General features: G+C 54.4%; 1 protein-coding gene across 1 annotated transcript in view; it reads right to left on the bottom strand.

The window, feature by feature from the left end:
• LOC144487896 (soluble guanylate cyclase 88E-like) overlaps nt 1–18,156 on the bottom strand; it is a 54,706-nt gene extending 36,550 nt beyond the window's left edge. The window contains exons 1-5 of the mRNA XM_078205947.1: nt 18,102–18,156; nt 14,093–14,225; nt 10,285–10,459; nt 6,539–6,888; nt 1,243–1,282 (exon numbers count right to left, since the gene is read on the bottom strand). Of these exons, the coding sequence (XP_078062073.1) occupies nt 1,243–1,282; nt 6,539–6,888; nt 10,285–10,459; nt 14,093–14,225; nt 18,102–18,109 (706 nt within the window). The 5' untranslated portion in view covers nt 18,110–18,156. The remainder of the gene's footprint in view (nt 1–1,242; nt 1,283–6,538; nt 6,889–10,284; nt 10,460–14,092; nt 14,226–18,101) is intronic.
• Nucleotides 18,157–18,363: the final 207 nt, after the last annotated feature.

Genomic DNA, 18,363 nt, shown 5'->3' with positions numbered 1-18,363 from the left:
GGGTGTCGGGGCTGGAGGGGGTTACAGAGATAGGGAGGGGATGTAGGGGCTGGAGGAGGTTACAGAGATGGGGAGGGGGTGTCGGGGCTGGAGGGGTTTACAGAGATAGGGAGGGGGTGTAGGGGCTGGAGGAGGTTACAGAGATAGGGAGGGGGTGTAGGGGCTGGAGGAGGTTACAGAGATAGGGAGGTGATGTAGGGGCTGGAGGAGGTTACAGAGATAGGGAGGGGGTGTAGGGGCTGGAGGAGGTTACAGAGATAGGGAGGGGGTGGAGGGGACTGGAGGAGGTTACAGAGATAGGGAGGTGATGTAGGGGCTGGAGGAGGTTACAGAGATAGGGAGGGGTTTGGGGGCTGTGGGAGGTTACAGAGATAGGGAGGGGGGTATAGAGGGCTGGAGGGGGTTACAGAGATAGGGAGGGGGGTATAGAGGGCTGTAGGAGGTTACAGAGATAGGGAGGGGATGTAGGGGCTGGAGGAGGTTACAGAGATAGGGAGGGGGTGTAGGGGCTGGAGGAGGTTACAGAGATAGGGAGGGGGTGTAGGGGCTGGAGGAGGTTACAGAGATAGGGAGGGGGGTGTAGGGGCTGGAGGAGGTTACAGAGATTGGGAGGGGGTGTAGGGGCTGGAGGAGGTTACAGAGATAGGGAGGGGGTGTAGGGGCTGGAGGGGGTTACAGAGATAGGGAGGGGGTGTAGGGGCTGGAGGGGGTTACAGAGATAGGGAGGGGGTGTAGGGGCTGAAGGGGGTTACAGAGATAGGGAGGGGGGTGTAGGGGCTGGAGGGGGTTACAGAGATAGGGAGGGGGTGTAGGGGCTGGAGGGGGTTACAGAGATAGGGAGGGGGGTGTAGGGGCTGATGGAGGTTACAGAGATAGGGAGGGGGTGGAGGGGCTGGAGGAGGTTACAGAGATAGGGAGGGGATGTAGGGGCTGGAGGAGGTTACAGAGATAGGGAGGGGGTGGAGGGGACTGGAGGAGGTTACAGAGATAGGGAGGGGGTGTAGGGGCTGGAGGAGGTTACAGAGATAGGGAGGGGATGTAGGGGCTGGAGGTGTTTGCGGAGATAGGGAGGGGGCTGGAAAGTCCTCCACTTTCGCCTTCTCGACTCCCCCTCATGTTCCAATCGTGTCTGGACGTTGAAAGTGTCGCGTCTCACCTGTGACGGTCTGGAAGGCCAGGAGCTCAATGTCCTGGGCTGTTGGGTTCCCGACATTCTTCTGTAACAGAGCCCCCCCCACATACTCGTGGTCTGAGCTGATCTGTTCCTCGTGGCTGCCCCCTTCTGTGTCGAGAGCGAGAGAGAGAGACAGGGGAACCGTGAGACACTGACGACATTGGGTGACTTTTCCATCAGTTATTTGGCAGAGGGACGGATCTCGAGACCCGGGTCAGGTGCGCAAGGAGACCCGGGAAGGACATTCCCGATGGACGGAATTTCCAAAACCAGGGGGGTCACAGTCTGAGGATGCGGGTGCACCGTTTGGGACTGAGGTGAGGAGGAATTTCTTCACCCAGAGGGTGGTGAATGTGTGAAATTCACTCCCACAGATAGTAGTTGATGCCAAAACATGCCACAATAGTTAGCGCTGCTGCCTCACAGCATCACGGACCCGGGTTCGATTCCTGGCTCGGGTCACTGTCTGTGTGGAGTCTGCACATTCTCCCCGTGTCTGCGTGGGTTTCCTCCGGGTGCTCCGGTTTCCTCCCACAGTCCGAAAGACATGCTGGTTAGGGTGCATTGGCCGTGCTAAATTCTCCCTCAGTGTTACCCAAACAGAAGTGTGGCGACTAGGGGATTTTCACAGTAACTTCATTGCAGTGTTAATGTAAGCCTAACTTATCTCTATCAAACACTCCCAGGACAGGTACAGCACGGGGTTAGATACAGAGTAAAGCTCCCTCTACACTGTCCCCCATCAAACACTCCCAGGACAGGTACAGCACGGGGTTAGATACAGAGTAAAGATCCCTCTACACTGTCCCCATCAAACACTCCCAGGACAGGTACAGCACGGGGTTAGATACAGAGTAAAGCTCCCTCTACACTGTCCCCCATCAAACACTCCCAGTACAGGTACAGCACGGGGTTAGATACAGAGTAAAGCTCCCTCTACACTGTCCCCCATCAAACACTCCCAGGACAGGTACAGCACGGGGTTAGATACAGAGTAAAGCTCCCTCTACACTGTCCCCCATCAAACACTGCCAGGACAGGTACAGCATGGGGTTAGATACAGAGTAAAGCTCCCTCTACACTGTCCCCATCAAAAACCCCCTGGACAGGTACAGCACAGGGTTAGATACAGAGTAAAGCTCCCTCTACATTGTCCCCCATCAAACACTCCCAGGACAGGTACAGGACGGGGTTAGATACAGAGTAAAGCTCCCTCTACACTGTCCCCCATCAAACACTCCCAGGACAGGTACAGCACGGGGTTAGATACAGAGTAAAGCTCCCTCTACACTGTCCCCCATCAAACACTCCCAGGACAGGTGCAGCACGGGGTTAGATACAGAGTAAAGCTCCTTCTACACTGTCCCCATCAAACACTCCCAGGACAGGTACAGCACGGGGTTAGATACAGAGTCAAGCTCCCTCTACACTGTCCCCATCAAACACTCCCAGGACAGGGACAGCACGGGTTGAGATACAGACTAAAGCTCCCTCTACACTGTCCACATCAAACACTCCCAGGACAGGTACAGCACGGATTGAGTGAGAGAGTTGCTCTGAGTGGTGAAAGATTGGTGGTGGATTTGGGGTAGGGTTTGGGTGGTGGACTTGTCCAGGGAGGTGAGAGGTTCGGACACCAAACGGGGTGAGTGAGATCCCGGCCTGTGTCTGCGGCATGTGGAGTGGGTACCTGTGGTGAACCAGCGTTGGTTCCCACTGGATAGTGCTGAGCCAGGGTCTGGCCAGTACTACAAGGATGTACATATGTTACTGTTGGGTTGTGCTATTGTTGCTGTTGGGGTTAGGGTGGGGTTGTTACACCTTTGTACTGTAGTGTTGTGGCACATCCCAGTCGGGCTCCGCCTCCTGGGAGAGGTATAAAAGTCCCTGCTCTGGCTGGGACCCCTCAGTCTGGGATAGTGTATATAATTACTGGCTGCTTCATTACAGTAAAGAAAAGCCTTTATTTCCCGAGCATCTAGCCTCGTGTTTGATAACGCGCATCAGTACCCCCCCCAGGGTTGCGTTTGGCTGCTCCTGGGACGGACAGAGGGTTAACGCTGACCTGTGCCGCTCTCCTTTTCCTCCTTCACTCCCTCCTCCTTGTCCGTCTGGTTGACGCTGACTTTCTGCTTACTTTCCACCACCGCCTTCGACATCAGCTCAAAGACATTGTTCAAGTGGGTGTAGATCTGTCGAGACGGGAAAGAGACGCGGCCAGTTAGCCGAAGGATCGCTCGTGCCCCTTCCCGGGCCGGCACCCAGTGTCCCCTCCGACCCGAGGGAGAATTTAGCACGGTCGACGCACCCTAACCCGCACATCTTTGGGACTGTGGGAGGAAACCGGAGCACCCGGAGGAAACCCACGCAGACACGGGGAGAACGTGCACACTCCGCACAGACAGTGACCCGAGCCGGGAATCGAACCCGGGTCCCTGGCGCTGTGAGGCAGCAGTGCTAACCACTATCCCCAAGTAACAGATTCCCCTGAAGGACTCAATCGACTTATCTCTTCAGCCTCTGGGGAGAAGGCTCCGATGTCAGCTGTGTCCTGGTTTTTCCACTCCTGGGTTGGTATCTCCCACTTCGAGAGGGGGGCTCCTCCACGCCCCCTCCCCCCCATCCCCCTCCCCCCCCCCCCGTGCCATGGTACTGAGGGGTCTGGTTCAGTGAGGAGAGTTTTTGATTTGATTTGATTTATTATTGTCACATGTATTGGGATACAGTGAAAAGTATTGTTTCTTGCGCGCTATACAGACAAAGCATACCGTTCATAGAGAAGGAAAGGAGAGAATGCAAAATGTAGTGTTACAGTAACAGCTAGGGTGTAGAGAAAGATCAACTAAATGCGAGGTAGGTCCATTCAAAAGTCTGACAGCAGCAGGGAAGAAGCTGTTCTTGAGTCGGTTGTTGCGTGACCTCAGACTTTTGTATCTTTTTCCCGACGGAAGAAGGTGGAAGAGAGAATGTCCGGGGTGCGTGGGGTCCTTGATTATGCTGGCTGCTTTTCCCCGAGGCAGAGGGATGTGTAGACAGAGTCAATGGATGGGAGGCTGGTTTGCGTGATGGGATTGGGCTACATTCACGATCTTTTCTAGTTCCTTGCGGTCTTGGGCAGAGCAGGAGCCAGACCAAGCTGTGATACAACCAGAAAGAATGCTTTCTATGGGGCATCTGTAAAAGTTGGTGAGAGTCGTAGCGGACATGCCAAATTTCCTTAGTCTCCTGAGAAAGTAGAGGCGTTGGTGGGGCTTTCTTAACTATAGTGTTGAACTATAGTATAACTATAAATATTAACTGTAGTATAGTTGGGTTGCCAATGTACTCTATGAACGGTATGCTTTGTCTGTATAGCGCGCAAGAAACAATACTTTTCACTGTATCCCAATACATGTGACAATAATAAATCAAACCAAATCAAAAATCTCCCCTCACTGAACCAGACCCCTTAGTACCATGCGGGGGGAGGTGGGGGGGGAGCGCCCCCTCTCGGAGTGGGAGATACCAACCCAGGACTGAGGAGACAAGGACAGGACTGACATCGGTGCCTTCTCCCCAGAGGCTGAAGGGATTGAGCCCTTTAGGGGAATCCGTTACTTCGAGGCGGCACAGCGGGTTAGCACTGCTGCCTCACAGCGCCAGGGACCCGGGTTCGATTCCCGGCTCGGGTCACTGTCTGTGTGGAGTCTGCACGTTCTCCCCGTGTCTGCGTGGGTTTCCCCCGGGTGCTCCGGTTTCCTCCCACAGTTCGAAAGACGTGCTGGTTAGGGTGGATTGGCCGCGCTAAATTCCCCCTCAGTGTAACCCGAACAGGAGTGTGGTGACTGGGGGATTTTCACAGTAACTTCATTGCAGTGTTAATGTAAGCCGACTTGTGACACTAATAAATAAATTTTACTTTTAAGTTAACTCTACACTGTCCCCCATCAAACACTCCCAGGACAGGTACAGCACGGGGTTAGATACAGAGTAAAGCTCCCTCTACACTGTCCCCCATCAAACACTCCCAGGACAGGTACAGCACGGGGTTAGATACAGAGTAAAGCTCCCTCTACACTGTCCCCATCAAACACTCCCAGGACAGGTACAGCACGGGGTTAGATACAGAGTAAAGCTCCCTCTACAATGTCCCCATCAAACACTCCCAGGACAGGTACAGCACGGCGTTAGATACAGAGTAAAGCTCCCTCTACACTGTCCCCATCAAACACTCCCAGGACAGGTACAGCACGGGGTTAGATACAGAGTAAAGCTCCCTCTACACTGTCCCCCATCAAACACTCCCAGGACAGGTACAGCACGGGGTGAGATACAGAGTAAAGCTCCCTCTACACTGTCCCCCATCAAACACTCCCAGGACAGGTACAGCACGGGGTTAGATACAGAGTAAAGCTCCCTCTACACTGTCCCCCATCAAACACTCCCAAGACAGGTACAGCACGGGGTTAGATACAGAGTAAAGCTCCCTCTACACTGTCCCCCATCAAACACTCCCAGGACAGGTACAGCACGGGGTTAGATACAGAGTAAAGCTCCCTCTACACTGTCCCCATCAAACACTCCCAGGACAGGTACAGCACGGGGTTAGATACAGAGTAAAGCTCCCTCTACACTGTCCCCATCAAACACTCCCAGGACAGGTACAGCACGGGGTTAGATACAGAGTAAAGCTCCCTCTACACTGTCACCATCAAACACTCCCAGGACAGGTACAGCACGGGGTTAGATACAGAGTAAAGCTCCCTCGACACTGTCCCCCCATCAAACACTCCCAGGACAGGTACAGCACGGGGTGAGATACAGAGTAAAGCTCCCTCTACACTGTCCCCATCAAACACTCCCAGGACAGGTACAGCACGGGGTGAGATACAGAGTAAAGCTCCCTCTACACTGTCCCCCCATCAAACACTCCCAGGACAGGTACTGTACGGGGTGAGATACAGAGTAAAGCTCCCTCTACACTGTCCCCCATCAAACACTCCCAGGACAGGTACAGCACGGGGTTAGATACAGAGTAAAGCTCCCTCTACACTGTCCCCCCATCAAACACTCCCAGGACAGGTACTGTACGGGGTGAGATACAGAGTAAAGCTCCCTCTACACTGTCCCCCCATCAAACACTCCCAGGACAGGTACTGTACGGGGTGAGATACAGAGTAAAGCTCCCTCTACACTGTCCCCATCAAACACAGTAAGGAGTCTAACAACACCAGGTTAAAGTCCAACAGGTTTATTTGGTAGCAAACGCCACTAGCTTTCGGAGCGCTGCTCCTTCGTCAGGTGAGTGGGAGATCTGCTAACAAACAACAAACAGGGCACATAAAGACACAAGCACTGTCCCGCCATCAAACACTCCCAACTCACGTTGTCCCAGTTAAATTCCAGCATGGGACGTACTAAGATGAACTCATCGTCCACCTTCTTTCCCTGGAGCTCGGAGAAGACCTCCTTCAGTCCCTCGCCGATGCGATACATCGTCATGTCACGGCGGAATATCATGCTGAAGGGGAACATGTCAAAAATGATGCCTTTCTTCATGGGGAGCTTCTCGTAACCGGGGGCGGCCTTCAGCTGAGGCGTGCGGTGCTTGAAGGCCGCGTTGTCAAAGTTCATCTTGTAGACCACATAGGTCATCTTTTCCGTCTCCTCCTTAGTCAGGATCTCCACCTCGATATCCGTGTTGTAGAACTGTCGGCCAACTTGCGAGAGCTGTCCTGGGAGGGAGGAGAGTGAGAGGGAGGGACGCTTGGTGCAAGAGGGCACACCCCTCCACCAACCTCCAGTTCCCCCCAACCAACCGCCCACAGTGCGGCGCTCACTCGGCACCGACCCTCCCACAGTGCAGCGCTCCCTCGGCACTGACCCTCCCACAGTGCGGCGCTCCCTCAGCACTGACCCTCCCACAGTGCGGCGCTCCCTCAGCACTGACCCTCCCACAGTGCGGCGCTCCCTCAGCACTGACCCACAGTGCGGCGCTCCCTCAGCACTGACCCTCCCACAGTGCGGCGCTCCCTCAGCACTGACCCTCCCACAGTGCGGCACTCCCTCAGCGCTGACCCTCCCACAGTGCGGCACTCCCTCAGCGCTGACCCTCCCACAGTGCGGCGCTCCCTCAGCACCGACCCTCCCACAGTGCGGCGCTCCCTCAGCACTGACCCACAGTGCGGCGCTCCCTCAGCACCGACCCTCCCACAGTGCGGCGCTCCCTCAGCACTGACCCTCCCACAGTGCGGCGCTCCCTCAGCACTGACCCACCCACAGTGCGGCGCTCCCTCAGCACTGACCCTCCCACAGTGCGGCGCTCCCTCAGCCCCGACCCTTCCACAGTGCGGCGCTCCCTCAGCACTGACCCTCCCACAGTGCGGCGCTCCCTCGGCACTGACCCTCCCACAGTGCGGCGCTCCCTCAGCACCGACCATCTCACAGTGCGGCGCTCCCTCAGCAATGACCCTCCCACAGTGCGGCACTGCCTCAGCACTGACCCTCCCACAGTGCGGCGCTCCCTCAGCACCGACCCTCCCACAGTGCAGCGCTCCCTCGGCACTGACCCTCCCACAGTTCAGCGCTCCCTCAGCGCTGACCCTCCCACAGTGCGGTGCTCCCTCAGCACCGACCCTCCCACAGTGCGGCGCTCCCTCAGCACTGACCCTCCCACAGTGCGGCGCTCCCTCAGCACTGACCCTCCCACAGTGCGGCGCTCCCTCAGCACTGACCCTCCCACAGTGCGGCGCTCCCTCAGCACTGACCCTCCCACAGTGCGGCACTCCCTCAGCACTGACCCTCCCACAGTGCGGCGCTCCCTCAGCACTGACACTCCCACAGTGCGGCGCTCCCTCAGCACTGACCCTCCCACAGTGCGGCGCTCCCTCAGCTCTGACCGTTTGATACGAGGATGGCACAGTATTTAGCACTGCTGCCTCACAGCGCCAAGGACCCGGGTTTGATTCCCGCTGAGGTCACTGTCTGTGCGGAGTCTGCACATTCTCCGCGTGTCTGCGTGGGTTTCCTCCGGGTGCTCCGGTTTCCTCCCACAGTCTGAAAGACGTGCAGGTTAGGGTGCATTGGCCGTGCTAAATTCTCCCTCAGTGTAACCCGAACAGGCACCGGAGTGTGGCGACTAGGGGATTTTCACAGTAATTTCATTGCGGTGTTAATGTCAGCCTAATTGTGACTAATATATAAATGAACTTCAAAACTTTCCTCCCACAGTCCAAAAATGTTGAAGTTCGGTGTATTGGCCAGACCAATGTCCTTTAGGGAAGGGAATTTCCCGTCCTTACCCAGTCTGGCCTACATGTGACTCCAGATCCCCCTCTCCACGCGCGCACACAGCAATGTGGTCAACATTTTCGCATGGCCGATCCACCTGACATACCCATCTTTGGACACTCAGGGCAGTTTAGCACGGCCAATCCCCCTAACCTTCACATCTTTGGACACTAAGGGCAATTTAGCATGGCCAATCCCCCTAACCTTCACATCTTTGGACACTAAGGACAATTTAGCATGGCCAATCCACCTAACCTGCACATCTTTGGACACTAAGGGCAATTTAGCACGGCCAATCCACCTAACCTGCATATCTTTGGACACTAAGGGGCAATTTAGCATGGCCAATCCACCTAACCTGCGCATCTTTGGACACTAAGGAGCAATTTAGCATGGCCAATCCACCTAACCTGCACATCTTTGGACACTAAGGGACAATTTAGCATGGCCAATCCACCTAACCTACACATCTTTGGGCACTAAGGGACAATTTAGCATGGCCAATCCACTTAACCTGCACATCTTTGAGCACTAAGGGACAATTTAGCATGGCCAATCCACCTAACCTACACATCTTTGGGCACTAAGGGACAATTTAGCATGGCCAATCCACCTAACCTGCACATCTTTGGACACTAAGGGACAATTTAGCATGGCCAATCCACCTAACCTTCACATCTTTGGACACTAAGGGCAATTTAGCATGGCCAATCCGCCTAACCTTCACATCTTTGGACACTAAGGGCAATTTAGCATGGCCAATCCACCTAACCTGCACATCTTTGGTCACTAAGGGCAATTTAGCATGGCCAATCCGCCTAACCTTCACATCTTTGGACACTAAGGGCAATTTAGCATGGCCAATCCACCTAACCTGCACATCTTTGGACACTAAGGAGCAATTTAGGATGGCCAATCCACCTAACCTGCACATCTTTGGACACTAAGGGGCAATTTAGCACGGCCAATCCACCTAACCTGTACATCTTTGGACACTAAGGGACAATTTAGCATGGCCAATCCATCTAACCTGCACATCGTTGGACACTAAGGGGCAATTTAGCATGGTCAATCCACCTAACCAGCACATCTTTGGACTCTAAGGGGCAATTTAATATGGCCAATCCACCTAACCAGCACATCTTTGGACTCTAAGGGGCAATTTAATATGGCCAATCCACCTAACCAGCACATCTTTGGACACTAAGGAGCAATTTAGCATGGCCAATCCACCTAACCTGCACATCTTTGGACACTAAGGGGCAATTTAGCACGGCCAATCCACCTAACCTGTACATCTTTGGACACTAAGGGACAATTTAGCATGGCCAATCCATCTAACCTGCACATCGTTGGACACTAAGGGGCAATTTAGCATGGTCAATCCACCTAACCAGCACATCTTTGGACTCTAAGGGGCAATTTAATATGGCCAATCCACCTAACCAGCACATCTTTGGACACTAAGGGGCAATTTAGCATGCCCAATCCCCCAAACCCGCACATCTTTGGGCACTAAGAGGCAATTTAATATGGCTAATCCACCTGACCTATACATTTTTGGACTGTGGGAGGAAACCAGAGCTCCCGGAGGAAACCCACGCAGACGCTGGGGGAGAACGTGCAGACTCCACACAGACAGTGACCCAAGATTGGGAATCGAACCCGGGTCCGTGGCGCTGTGAGGCAGCAGTGCCAACTCACTGGGTCACCGTGCTGAGGCCATTGTTGTCACAGCGGCCGTGTGTGTGAGAGAGAGAGAGAGAGCCTTCTGAAGATGTACCCCAAACCCCCCCCACCCCCACTCCCTCCCTCCTCTCCCTCTTCCTCCCCCACCTTACCCTTGACGAACTGCGTGAATCCCTTGCGGGTGCTGCGGTAGTGGAGGGTCAGGCTGGTTTCGCACTCCTCCTCCACGCAGAAGCTGGGCGGCTGAACCTTGGGGAAAGAGAAGCGGAAATACTCGTGTAGGTTGTCCAGCTCATTAATGAAGTCACGGACGTTCCGTCCCAGGACCTGGAGGTGGGGTTAGGGTTGGGGGGGATGGGGCGGGGGGTTGTAAAATAAGTGTTTGTAAAGTTACTACAAAATTTGCAAATTGCTAAGAGTTGTAAAAGTTCATGTTTAAAAAATAGTGCGTTTTCCTCCGCTGCGCCCGGAGATTTAAAAAAGATACAGGCGCAAAATGCAGTGCACAGAATCTGGTGAACTGGTGCAGCAACAATAATCTCTCCCTCAATGTCAACTAAACTAAGGGGATTGTCATCAACTTCAGGAAGCGTAAAGGAGAACATGCTCCTGTCTACATCAACGGGGACAAAGTAGAAAGGGTCGAGAGCTTCAAGTTTTTAGGTGTCCAGATTACCCAAGCTAGTCCTCCTGACACTAAGGGGACAATTTAGTATGGCCAATCCACCTAACCTGCACATCTTTGGACACTAAGGGGCAATTTAGCATGGCCAATCCCCCTAACCTGCACATCTTTGGACACTAAGGGGCAATTTAGCATGGCCAATCCACCTAACCTGCACATCTTTGGACACTAAGGGACAATTTAGCATGGCCAATCCACCTAACCTGCACATCTTTGGACACTAAGGGGCAATTTAGCATGGCCAATCCACCTAACCTGCACATCTTTGGACACTGAGGGGCAATTTAGCACGGCCAATCCACCTAACCTGCACATCTTTGGACACTAAGGGACAATTTAGCATGGTCAATCCACCTAACCTGCACATCTTTGGACACTAAGGGACAATTTAGCATGGCCAATCCACCTAACCTGCACATCTTTGGACACTGAGGGGCAATTTAGCATGGCCAATCCACCTAACCCGCACATCTTTGGACACTAAGGGGCAATTTAGCATGGTCAATCCATCTAACCTGCACATCTTTGGACACTAAGGGACAATTTAGCATGGCCAATCCACCTAACCCAGACATCTTTGGACACTAAGAGGCAATTTAGCATGGCCAATCCCCCTAACCTGCATATCTTTGGACACTAAAGGACAATTTAGCATGGCCAATCCACCTAACCTGCATATCTTTGGACACTAAGGGACAATTTAGCATGGCCAATCCACCTAACCCACACATCTTTGGACACTAAGAGGCAATTTAGCGCGGCCAATCCACCTAACCTGCACATCTTTGGAGTGTGGGAGGAAACCGGAGCATCCAGAGGAAACCCACGCAGACACGGGGAGAATGTGCAAACCCCACGCAGACAGTGACCCGAGGCCAGAATTAAACCCGCGTCCCTGGCGCTGTGAGGCAGCAGTGCTAACCCACTGTGCCACCGTGCTCCACCCCACTTACGTCTTAAAAGAAAACCTCATCTCAGTCATAACAAAGAACAAAGAACAGTACAGCACAGGAAACAGGCCCTTCGGCCCTCCAAGCCTGTGCCGCTCCTTGGTCCAACTAGACCAATCGTTTGTATCCCTCCATTCCCAGGCTGCTCATGTGACTATCCAGGTAAGTCTTAAACGATGTCAGCGTGCCTGCCTCCACCACCCTACTTGGCATCTCAGAAGAAATCAGCAAAGAAGATTCCGGATGACGACAAAACCTGGTTGTAATTTAGAGAGTGATGAAAATGCTATTTATTTTGCTTAGTAAGTTGAAATGCAGATGTTACCCCTTCGCACACTCACATTAACAGATTACGAAGCGAGGTACTCCTCTTGGCGTGTTCGTCCTCAGAGAGGGGATCCATCTACGCTCCACAACAGGGTGGGTGGGTGTTGTAGAGGCGGGCGTGGGGCAAAGGGAGGCAGAGAAGAAGGGCCCATGAGGGAAAGCGAGACGACTGGAGGCCATTCGGCCCCTCTGCTCCCATGCTCGCACGCCTGCTCCACATCAGCACCCCTCCACACCTCCCTTCTATTATTCCTCCAACCTATCCTTTTATTCCTTTCTCCCTCGTGTCTTTATCCAGCTTACCCCCCCTCTGCTTTCACCTCCCCCACTCCCCCCGTGGGGAGCGAGTCCCACATTCTTCCCCACTCCCCCCGTGGGAGTGAGTCCCACATTCTCCCCCACTCCCCCTGTGGAAGCGAGTCCCACATTCTCCCCCTCTCCCCCTGTGGAAGCGAGTCCCACATTCTCCCCCCACTCCCCCCATGGGGAGCGAGTCCCACATTCTCCCCCACTCCCCCGTGTAGGAGCAAGACCCACATTCTCCCCCACTCCCCCTGTGGAAGCGAGTCCCACATTCTCCCCCTCTCCCCCTGTGGAAGCGAGTCCCACATTCTCCCCCCACTCCCCCCGTGGGGAGCGAGTCCCACATTCTCCCCCACTCCCCCGTGTAGGAGCAAGACCCACATTCTCCCCCACTCCCCCTGTGGAAGCGAGTCCCACATTCTCTCCCACTCCCCCCGTGGGAGCGAGTCCCACATTCTCCTCCCACTCCCCCATGTAGGAGCAAGACCCACATTCTCCCCCACTCCCCCCGTGGGAGTGAGTCCCACATTCTCCCCCACTCCCCCGTGTAGGAGCAAGACCCACATTCTCCCCCACTCCCCCCGTGGGAGTGAGTCCCACATTCTCCCCCGCGGGAGTGAGTCCCACATTCTCCCCCGTGGGAGCGAGTCCCACATTCTCCCCCACTCCCCGTGGGAGCGTGTCCCACATTCTCCCCCACTCTCCCCGTGGGAGCGAGTCCCACATTCTCCCCCACTCCAAGAATGGGACTGGGGGGAGATATGGGACTGGGGGGAGATATGAGACTGGGGGGAGACATGAGACTGGGGGGGGGGGGAGATATGGGACTGGGGGGGACATATGGGACTGGGGGGGAGATATGGGACTGGGGGGAGATATGGGACTGGGGGGAGATCTGCGACTGGGGGAGATATGGGACTGGGGCCGATATGGGACTGGGGGGAGATATGCGACTGGGGGAGATATGGGACTGGGGGGCGATATGGGACTGGGAGAGACATGGGACTGGGGGGGATATGGGACTGGGGGATATGGGACTGGGGGATATGGGACTGGGGGGATATGGGACTGGGGGGATATGGGACTGGGAGGATATGGGACTGGGGAGATATGGGACTGGGGGGATATGGGACTGGGGGGATATGGGACTGGGGGGGATATGGGGCTGGGGGATATGGGACTGGGGGGATATGGGACTGGGGAGGGGGGATATGGGACTGGGGAGGGGGGATATGGGACTGGGGAGGGGGGATATGGGACTGGGGAGGGGGGATATGGGACTGGGGAGGGGGGATATGGGACTGGGGAGGGGGGATATGGGACTGGGGAGGGGGGATATGGGACTGGGGAGGGGGGATATGGGACTGGGGAGGGGGGATATGGGACTGGGGAGGGGGGATATGGGACTGGGGAGGGGGGATATGGGACTGGGGAGGGGGGATTTGGGACTGGGGAGGGGGGATATGGGACTGGGGAGGGGGGATATGGGACTGGGGAGGGGGGATATGGGACTGGGGAGGGGGGATATGGGACTGGGGAGGGGGGATATGGGACTGGGGAGGGGGGATATGGGACTGGGGAGGGGGGATATGGGACTGACGCGTGTTAGCTGTCCTGTGTCCTGACGTCCCTCACGGGGGAGGGAGGGAGGGAGGGCGGGGAGCGTGGTTGGGGGGTCCACACTTTTGGCCTCACCTTGAGGATCCTCTCGTAGCCATAGTTCCCGATTCTCTTCACCATATAGACCCCGAACGCATACATCAGTTCATCGTGGGTCTTCCCCAGCACCTGGCCTGCTGCTTTGGCCATTCGCAGAATCAGGTTATCACTTCACAACAGGACAGAGAACAGAATTAGTCCCAGAACAACAACCTGCATTGATATAGCACCTTAACCCAGTGAAACATCCCCCTGGGGGTTCAAAGCCACATGAATCAGACAGAATCTGACCCCCGAGACTCACGGGGAGATGTGAGGGACAGGCAACCAAACACTCGGTCACAGAGGTTGAGTTAAAGGAGCGTCTTAAAGGTGGAGAGAGAGAGAGAGAGAGAGACAGAGAGAGACAGAGACAGAGACACAGAGAGAGAGACAGAGACAGAGAGAGAGACAGAGACAGAGACACAGAGAGAGAGACAGAGAGAGAGAGAGAGAGAGACAGAGAGAGAGAGAAAGAGACAGAGACACAGAGAGAGAGACAGAGCGAGAGAGAGACAGGGACACAGAGGGAGAGACAGAGAGAGAGAGACAGAGAGAGAGGCAGAGAGAGAGACAGAGAGAGAGGCAGAGAGAGAGAGAGAGACAGAGAGAGAGAGAGAGACAGAGAGAGAGAGAGACAGAGAGACAGAGAGAGACAGAGAGACAGAGAGAGACAGAGAGAGAGAGAGAGAGACAGAGAGAGAGAGAGACAGAGAGAGGCAGAGAGAGAGAGAGAGACAGAGAGAGGCAGAGAGAGAGAGAGAGAGAGACAGAGAGACAAATAGAGAGAGACAGAGAGAGAGATTGACAGACAGAGAGAGACAGACAGAGAGAGCGAGACAAAGAGAGAGAGACAGAGGGAGAGAGACAGAGAGTGAGAGGGAGAGAGAGACAGAGAGAGAGAGACAGAGAGAGAGAGGGAGAGAGAGAGAGAGACAGAGAGTGAGAGGGAGAGAGAGACAGAGAGAGAGAGACAGAGAGAGAGAGGGAGAGAGAATAGGGGCTGGAGGAGGCTTCAGAGATAGGGAGGGGGTGTAGGGGCGGGAGGAGGTTACGGGGATAGGGAAGGGATGTAGGTCTCTACTTTCTCCCTCTACACTGTCCCCCATCAAACACTCCCAGGACAGGTACAGCACGGGGTTAGATACAGAGTAAAGCTCCCTCTACACTGTCCCCATCAAACACTCCCAGGACAGGTACAGCACGGGGTTAGATACAGAGTAAAGCTCCCTCTACACTGTCCCCCAGCTCACACTCCCAGGACAGGTACAGCACGGGGTTAGATACAGAGTAAAGCTCCCTCTACACTGTCCCCCATCAAACACTCCCAGGACAGGTACAGCACGGGGTTAGATACAGAGTAAAGCTCCCTCTACACTGTCCCCCATCAAACACTCCCAGGACAGGTACAGCACGGGGTTAGATACAGAGTAAAGCTCCCTCTACACTGTCCCCATCAAACACTCCCAGGACAGGTACAGCACGGGGTTAGATACAGAGTAAAGCTCCCTCTACACTGTCCCCCATCAAACACTCCCAGGACAGGTACAGCACGGGGTTAGATACAGAGTAAAGCTCCCTCTACACTGTCCCCATCAAACACTCCCAGGACAGGTACAGCACGGGGTTAGATACAGAGTAAAGCTCCCTCTACACTGTCCCCCATCAAACACTCCCAGGACAGGTACAGCACAGGGTTAGATACAGAGTAAAGCTCCCTCTACACTGTCCCCATCAAACACTCCCAGGACAGGTACAGCACGGGGTTAGATACAGAGTAAAGCTCCCTCTACACTGTCCCCCATCAAACACTCCCAGGACAGGTACAGCACGGGGTTAGATACAGAGTAAAGCTCCCTCTACACTGTCCCCATCAAACACTCCCAGGACAGGTACAGCACAGGGTTAGATACAGAGTAAAGCTCCCTCTACACTGTCCCCCATCAAACACTCCCAGGACAGATACAGCACGGGGTTAGATACAGAGTAAAGCTCCCTCTACACTGTCCCCCATCAAACACTCCCAGGACAGGTACAGCACAGGGTTAGATACAGAGTAAAGCTCCCTCTACACTGTCCTCGCATCAAACACTCCCAGAACAGGTACAGCACGGGGTTAGATACAGAGGAAAGCTCCCTCTATACTGTCCCCCATCAAACACTCCCAGGACAGGTACAGCACGGGGTTAGATACAGAGTAAAGCTCCCTCTACACTGTCCCCATCAAACACTCCCAGGACAGATACAGCACGGGGTTAGATACAGAGTAAAGCTCCCTCTACACTGTCCCCATCAAACACTCCCAGGACAGGTACAGCACGGGGTTAGATGCAGAGTAAAGCTCCCTCTACACTGTCCCCCATCAAACACTCCCAGGACAGGTACAGCACGGGGTTAGATACAGAGTAAAGCTCCCTCTACACTGTCCCCCATCAAACACTCCCAGGACAGGTACAGCACGGGGTCAGATACAGAGTAAAGCTCCGCTCCACTGTCCCCCATCAAACACTCCCAGGACAGGTACAGCACGGGGTTAGATACAGAGTACAGCTCCCTCTACACTGTCCCCATCAAACACTCCCAGGACAGGTACAGCACGGGGTTAGATACAGAGTAAAGCTCCCTCTACACTGTCCCCCATCAAACACTCCCAGGACAGGTACAGCACGGGGTTAGATACAGAGTAAAGCTCCCTCTACACTGTCCCCCATCAAACACTCCCAGGACAGGTACAGAACGGAGTTAGATACAGAGTAAAGTTCCCTCTACACTATCCCCCATCAAACACTCCCAGGACAGGTACAGCACGGGGTTAGATACAGAGTAAAGCTCCCTCTCCACTGTCCCCCATCAAACACTCCCAGGACAGGTACAGCACGGAGTTAGATACAGAGTAAAGCTCCCTCTACACTGTCCCCCCATCAAACACTCCCAGGACAGGTACATAGAAATCATAGAAATCATAGAAACCCTACAGTGCAGAAGGAGGCCATTCGGCCCATCGAGTCTGCACCGACCACAATCCCACCTAGGCCCTACCCCCACATATTTTACCCGCTAATCCCTCTAACCTACACATCCCAGGACTCTAAGGGGCAATTTTTTTTTCAACCTGGCCAATCAACCTAACCCGCACATCTTTGGACTGTGGGAGGAAACCGGAGCACCCGGAGGAAACCCACGCAGACACGAGGAGAATGTGCAAACTCCACACAGACAGTGACCCGAGCCGGGAATCGAACCCGGGACCCTGGAGCTGTGAAGCAGCAGTGCTAACCACTGTGCTACCGTGCCGTACAGCATGGGGTTAGATACAGAGTAAAGCTCCCCCACACTGTCCCCCATCAAACACTCCCAGGACAGGTACAGCACGGGGTTAGATACAGAGTAAAGCTCCCTCTACAATGCCCCCATCAAACACTCCCAGGACAGGTACAGCACGGGGTTAGATACAGAGTAAAGCTCCCTCTACACTGTCCCCCATCAAACACTCCCAGGACAGGTACAGCACGGGGTTAGATACAGAGTAAAGCTCCCTCTACACTGTCCCCCATCAAACACTCCCAGGACAGGTACAGCACGGGGTTAGATACAGAGTAAAGCTCCCTCTACACTGTCCCCCATCAAACACTCCCAGGACAGGTACAGCACGGGGTTAGATACAGAGTAAAGCTCCCTCGACACTGTCCCCCATCAAACACTCCCAGGACAGGTACAGCACGGGGTGAGATACAGAGTAAAGCTCCCTCTACACTGTCCCCCATCAAACACTCCCAGGACAGGTACAGCACGGGGTTAGATACAGAGTAAAGCTCCCTCTACACTGTCCCCCATCAAACACTCCCAGGACAGGTACAGCACGGGGTTAGATACAGAGTAAAGCTCCCTCGACACTGTCCCCCATCAAACACTCCCAGGACAGGTACAGCACGGGGTTAGATAGAGAATGGGCTGGGCGTGTACACTGTGAGATTATGGAGTCTTTAGCCTTGTTGCTGCTGCTTACTTGTACATCTGATGCTTGACGAATTTGAGGTGTGGGATTTCTGCTCTGGCCTCAATGAGTCGCCAAACATCTTCACCATAAAGTTCGTTGATGTAATCATTCACTGCTTCCAGGTACAGACCATACATCTTCAGCACTGTGGGAGACTGCTACACCTTGGCACAGGGGAAAGAAACATTAACAGGCATTCTGAACCAAAGTGGATGCCATTCAGCCCACATTCAATTTTAAATTGCCCTTTAGTGTCCAACGATAGACGTAG

This window comes from Mustelus asterias, unplaced genomic scaffold (genome assembly GCF_964213995.1).
Source record: "Mustelus asterias unplaced genomic scaffold, sMusAst1.hap1.1 HAP1_SCAFFOLD_1109, whole genome shotgun sequence".
Taxonomy (NCBI): domain Eukaryota; kingdom Metazoa; phylum Chordata; class Chondrichthyes; order Carcharhiniformes; family Triakidae; genus Mustelus; species Mustelus asterias.
Note: the sequence above shows the minus strand (reverse complement) of the source record. Positions and strands in the feature narration are given on the sequence as shown.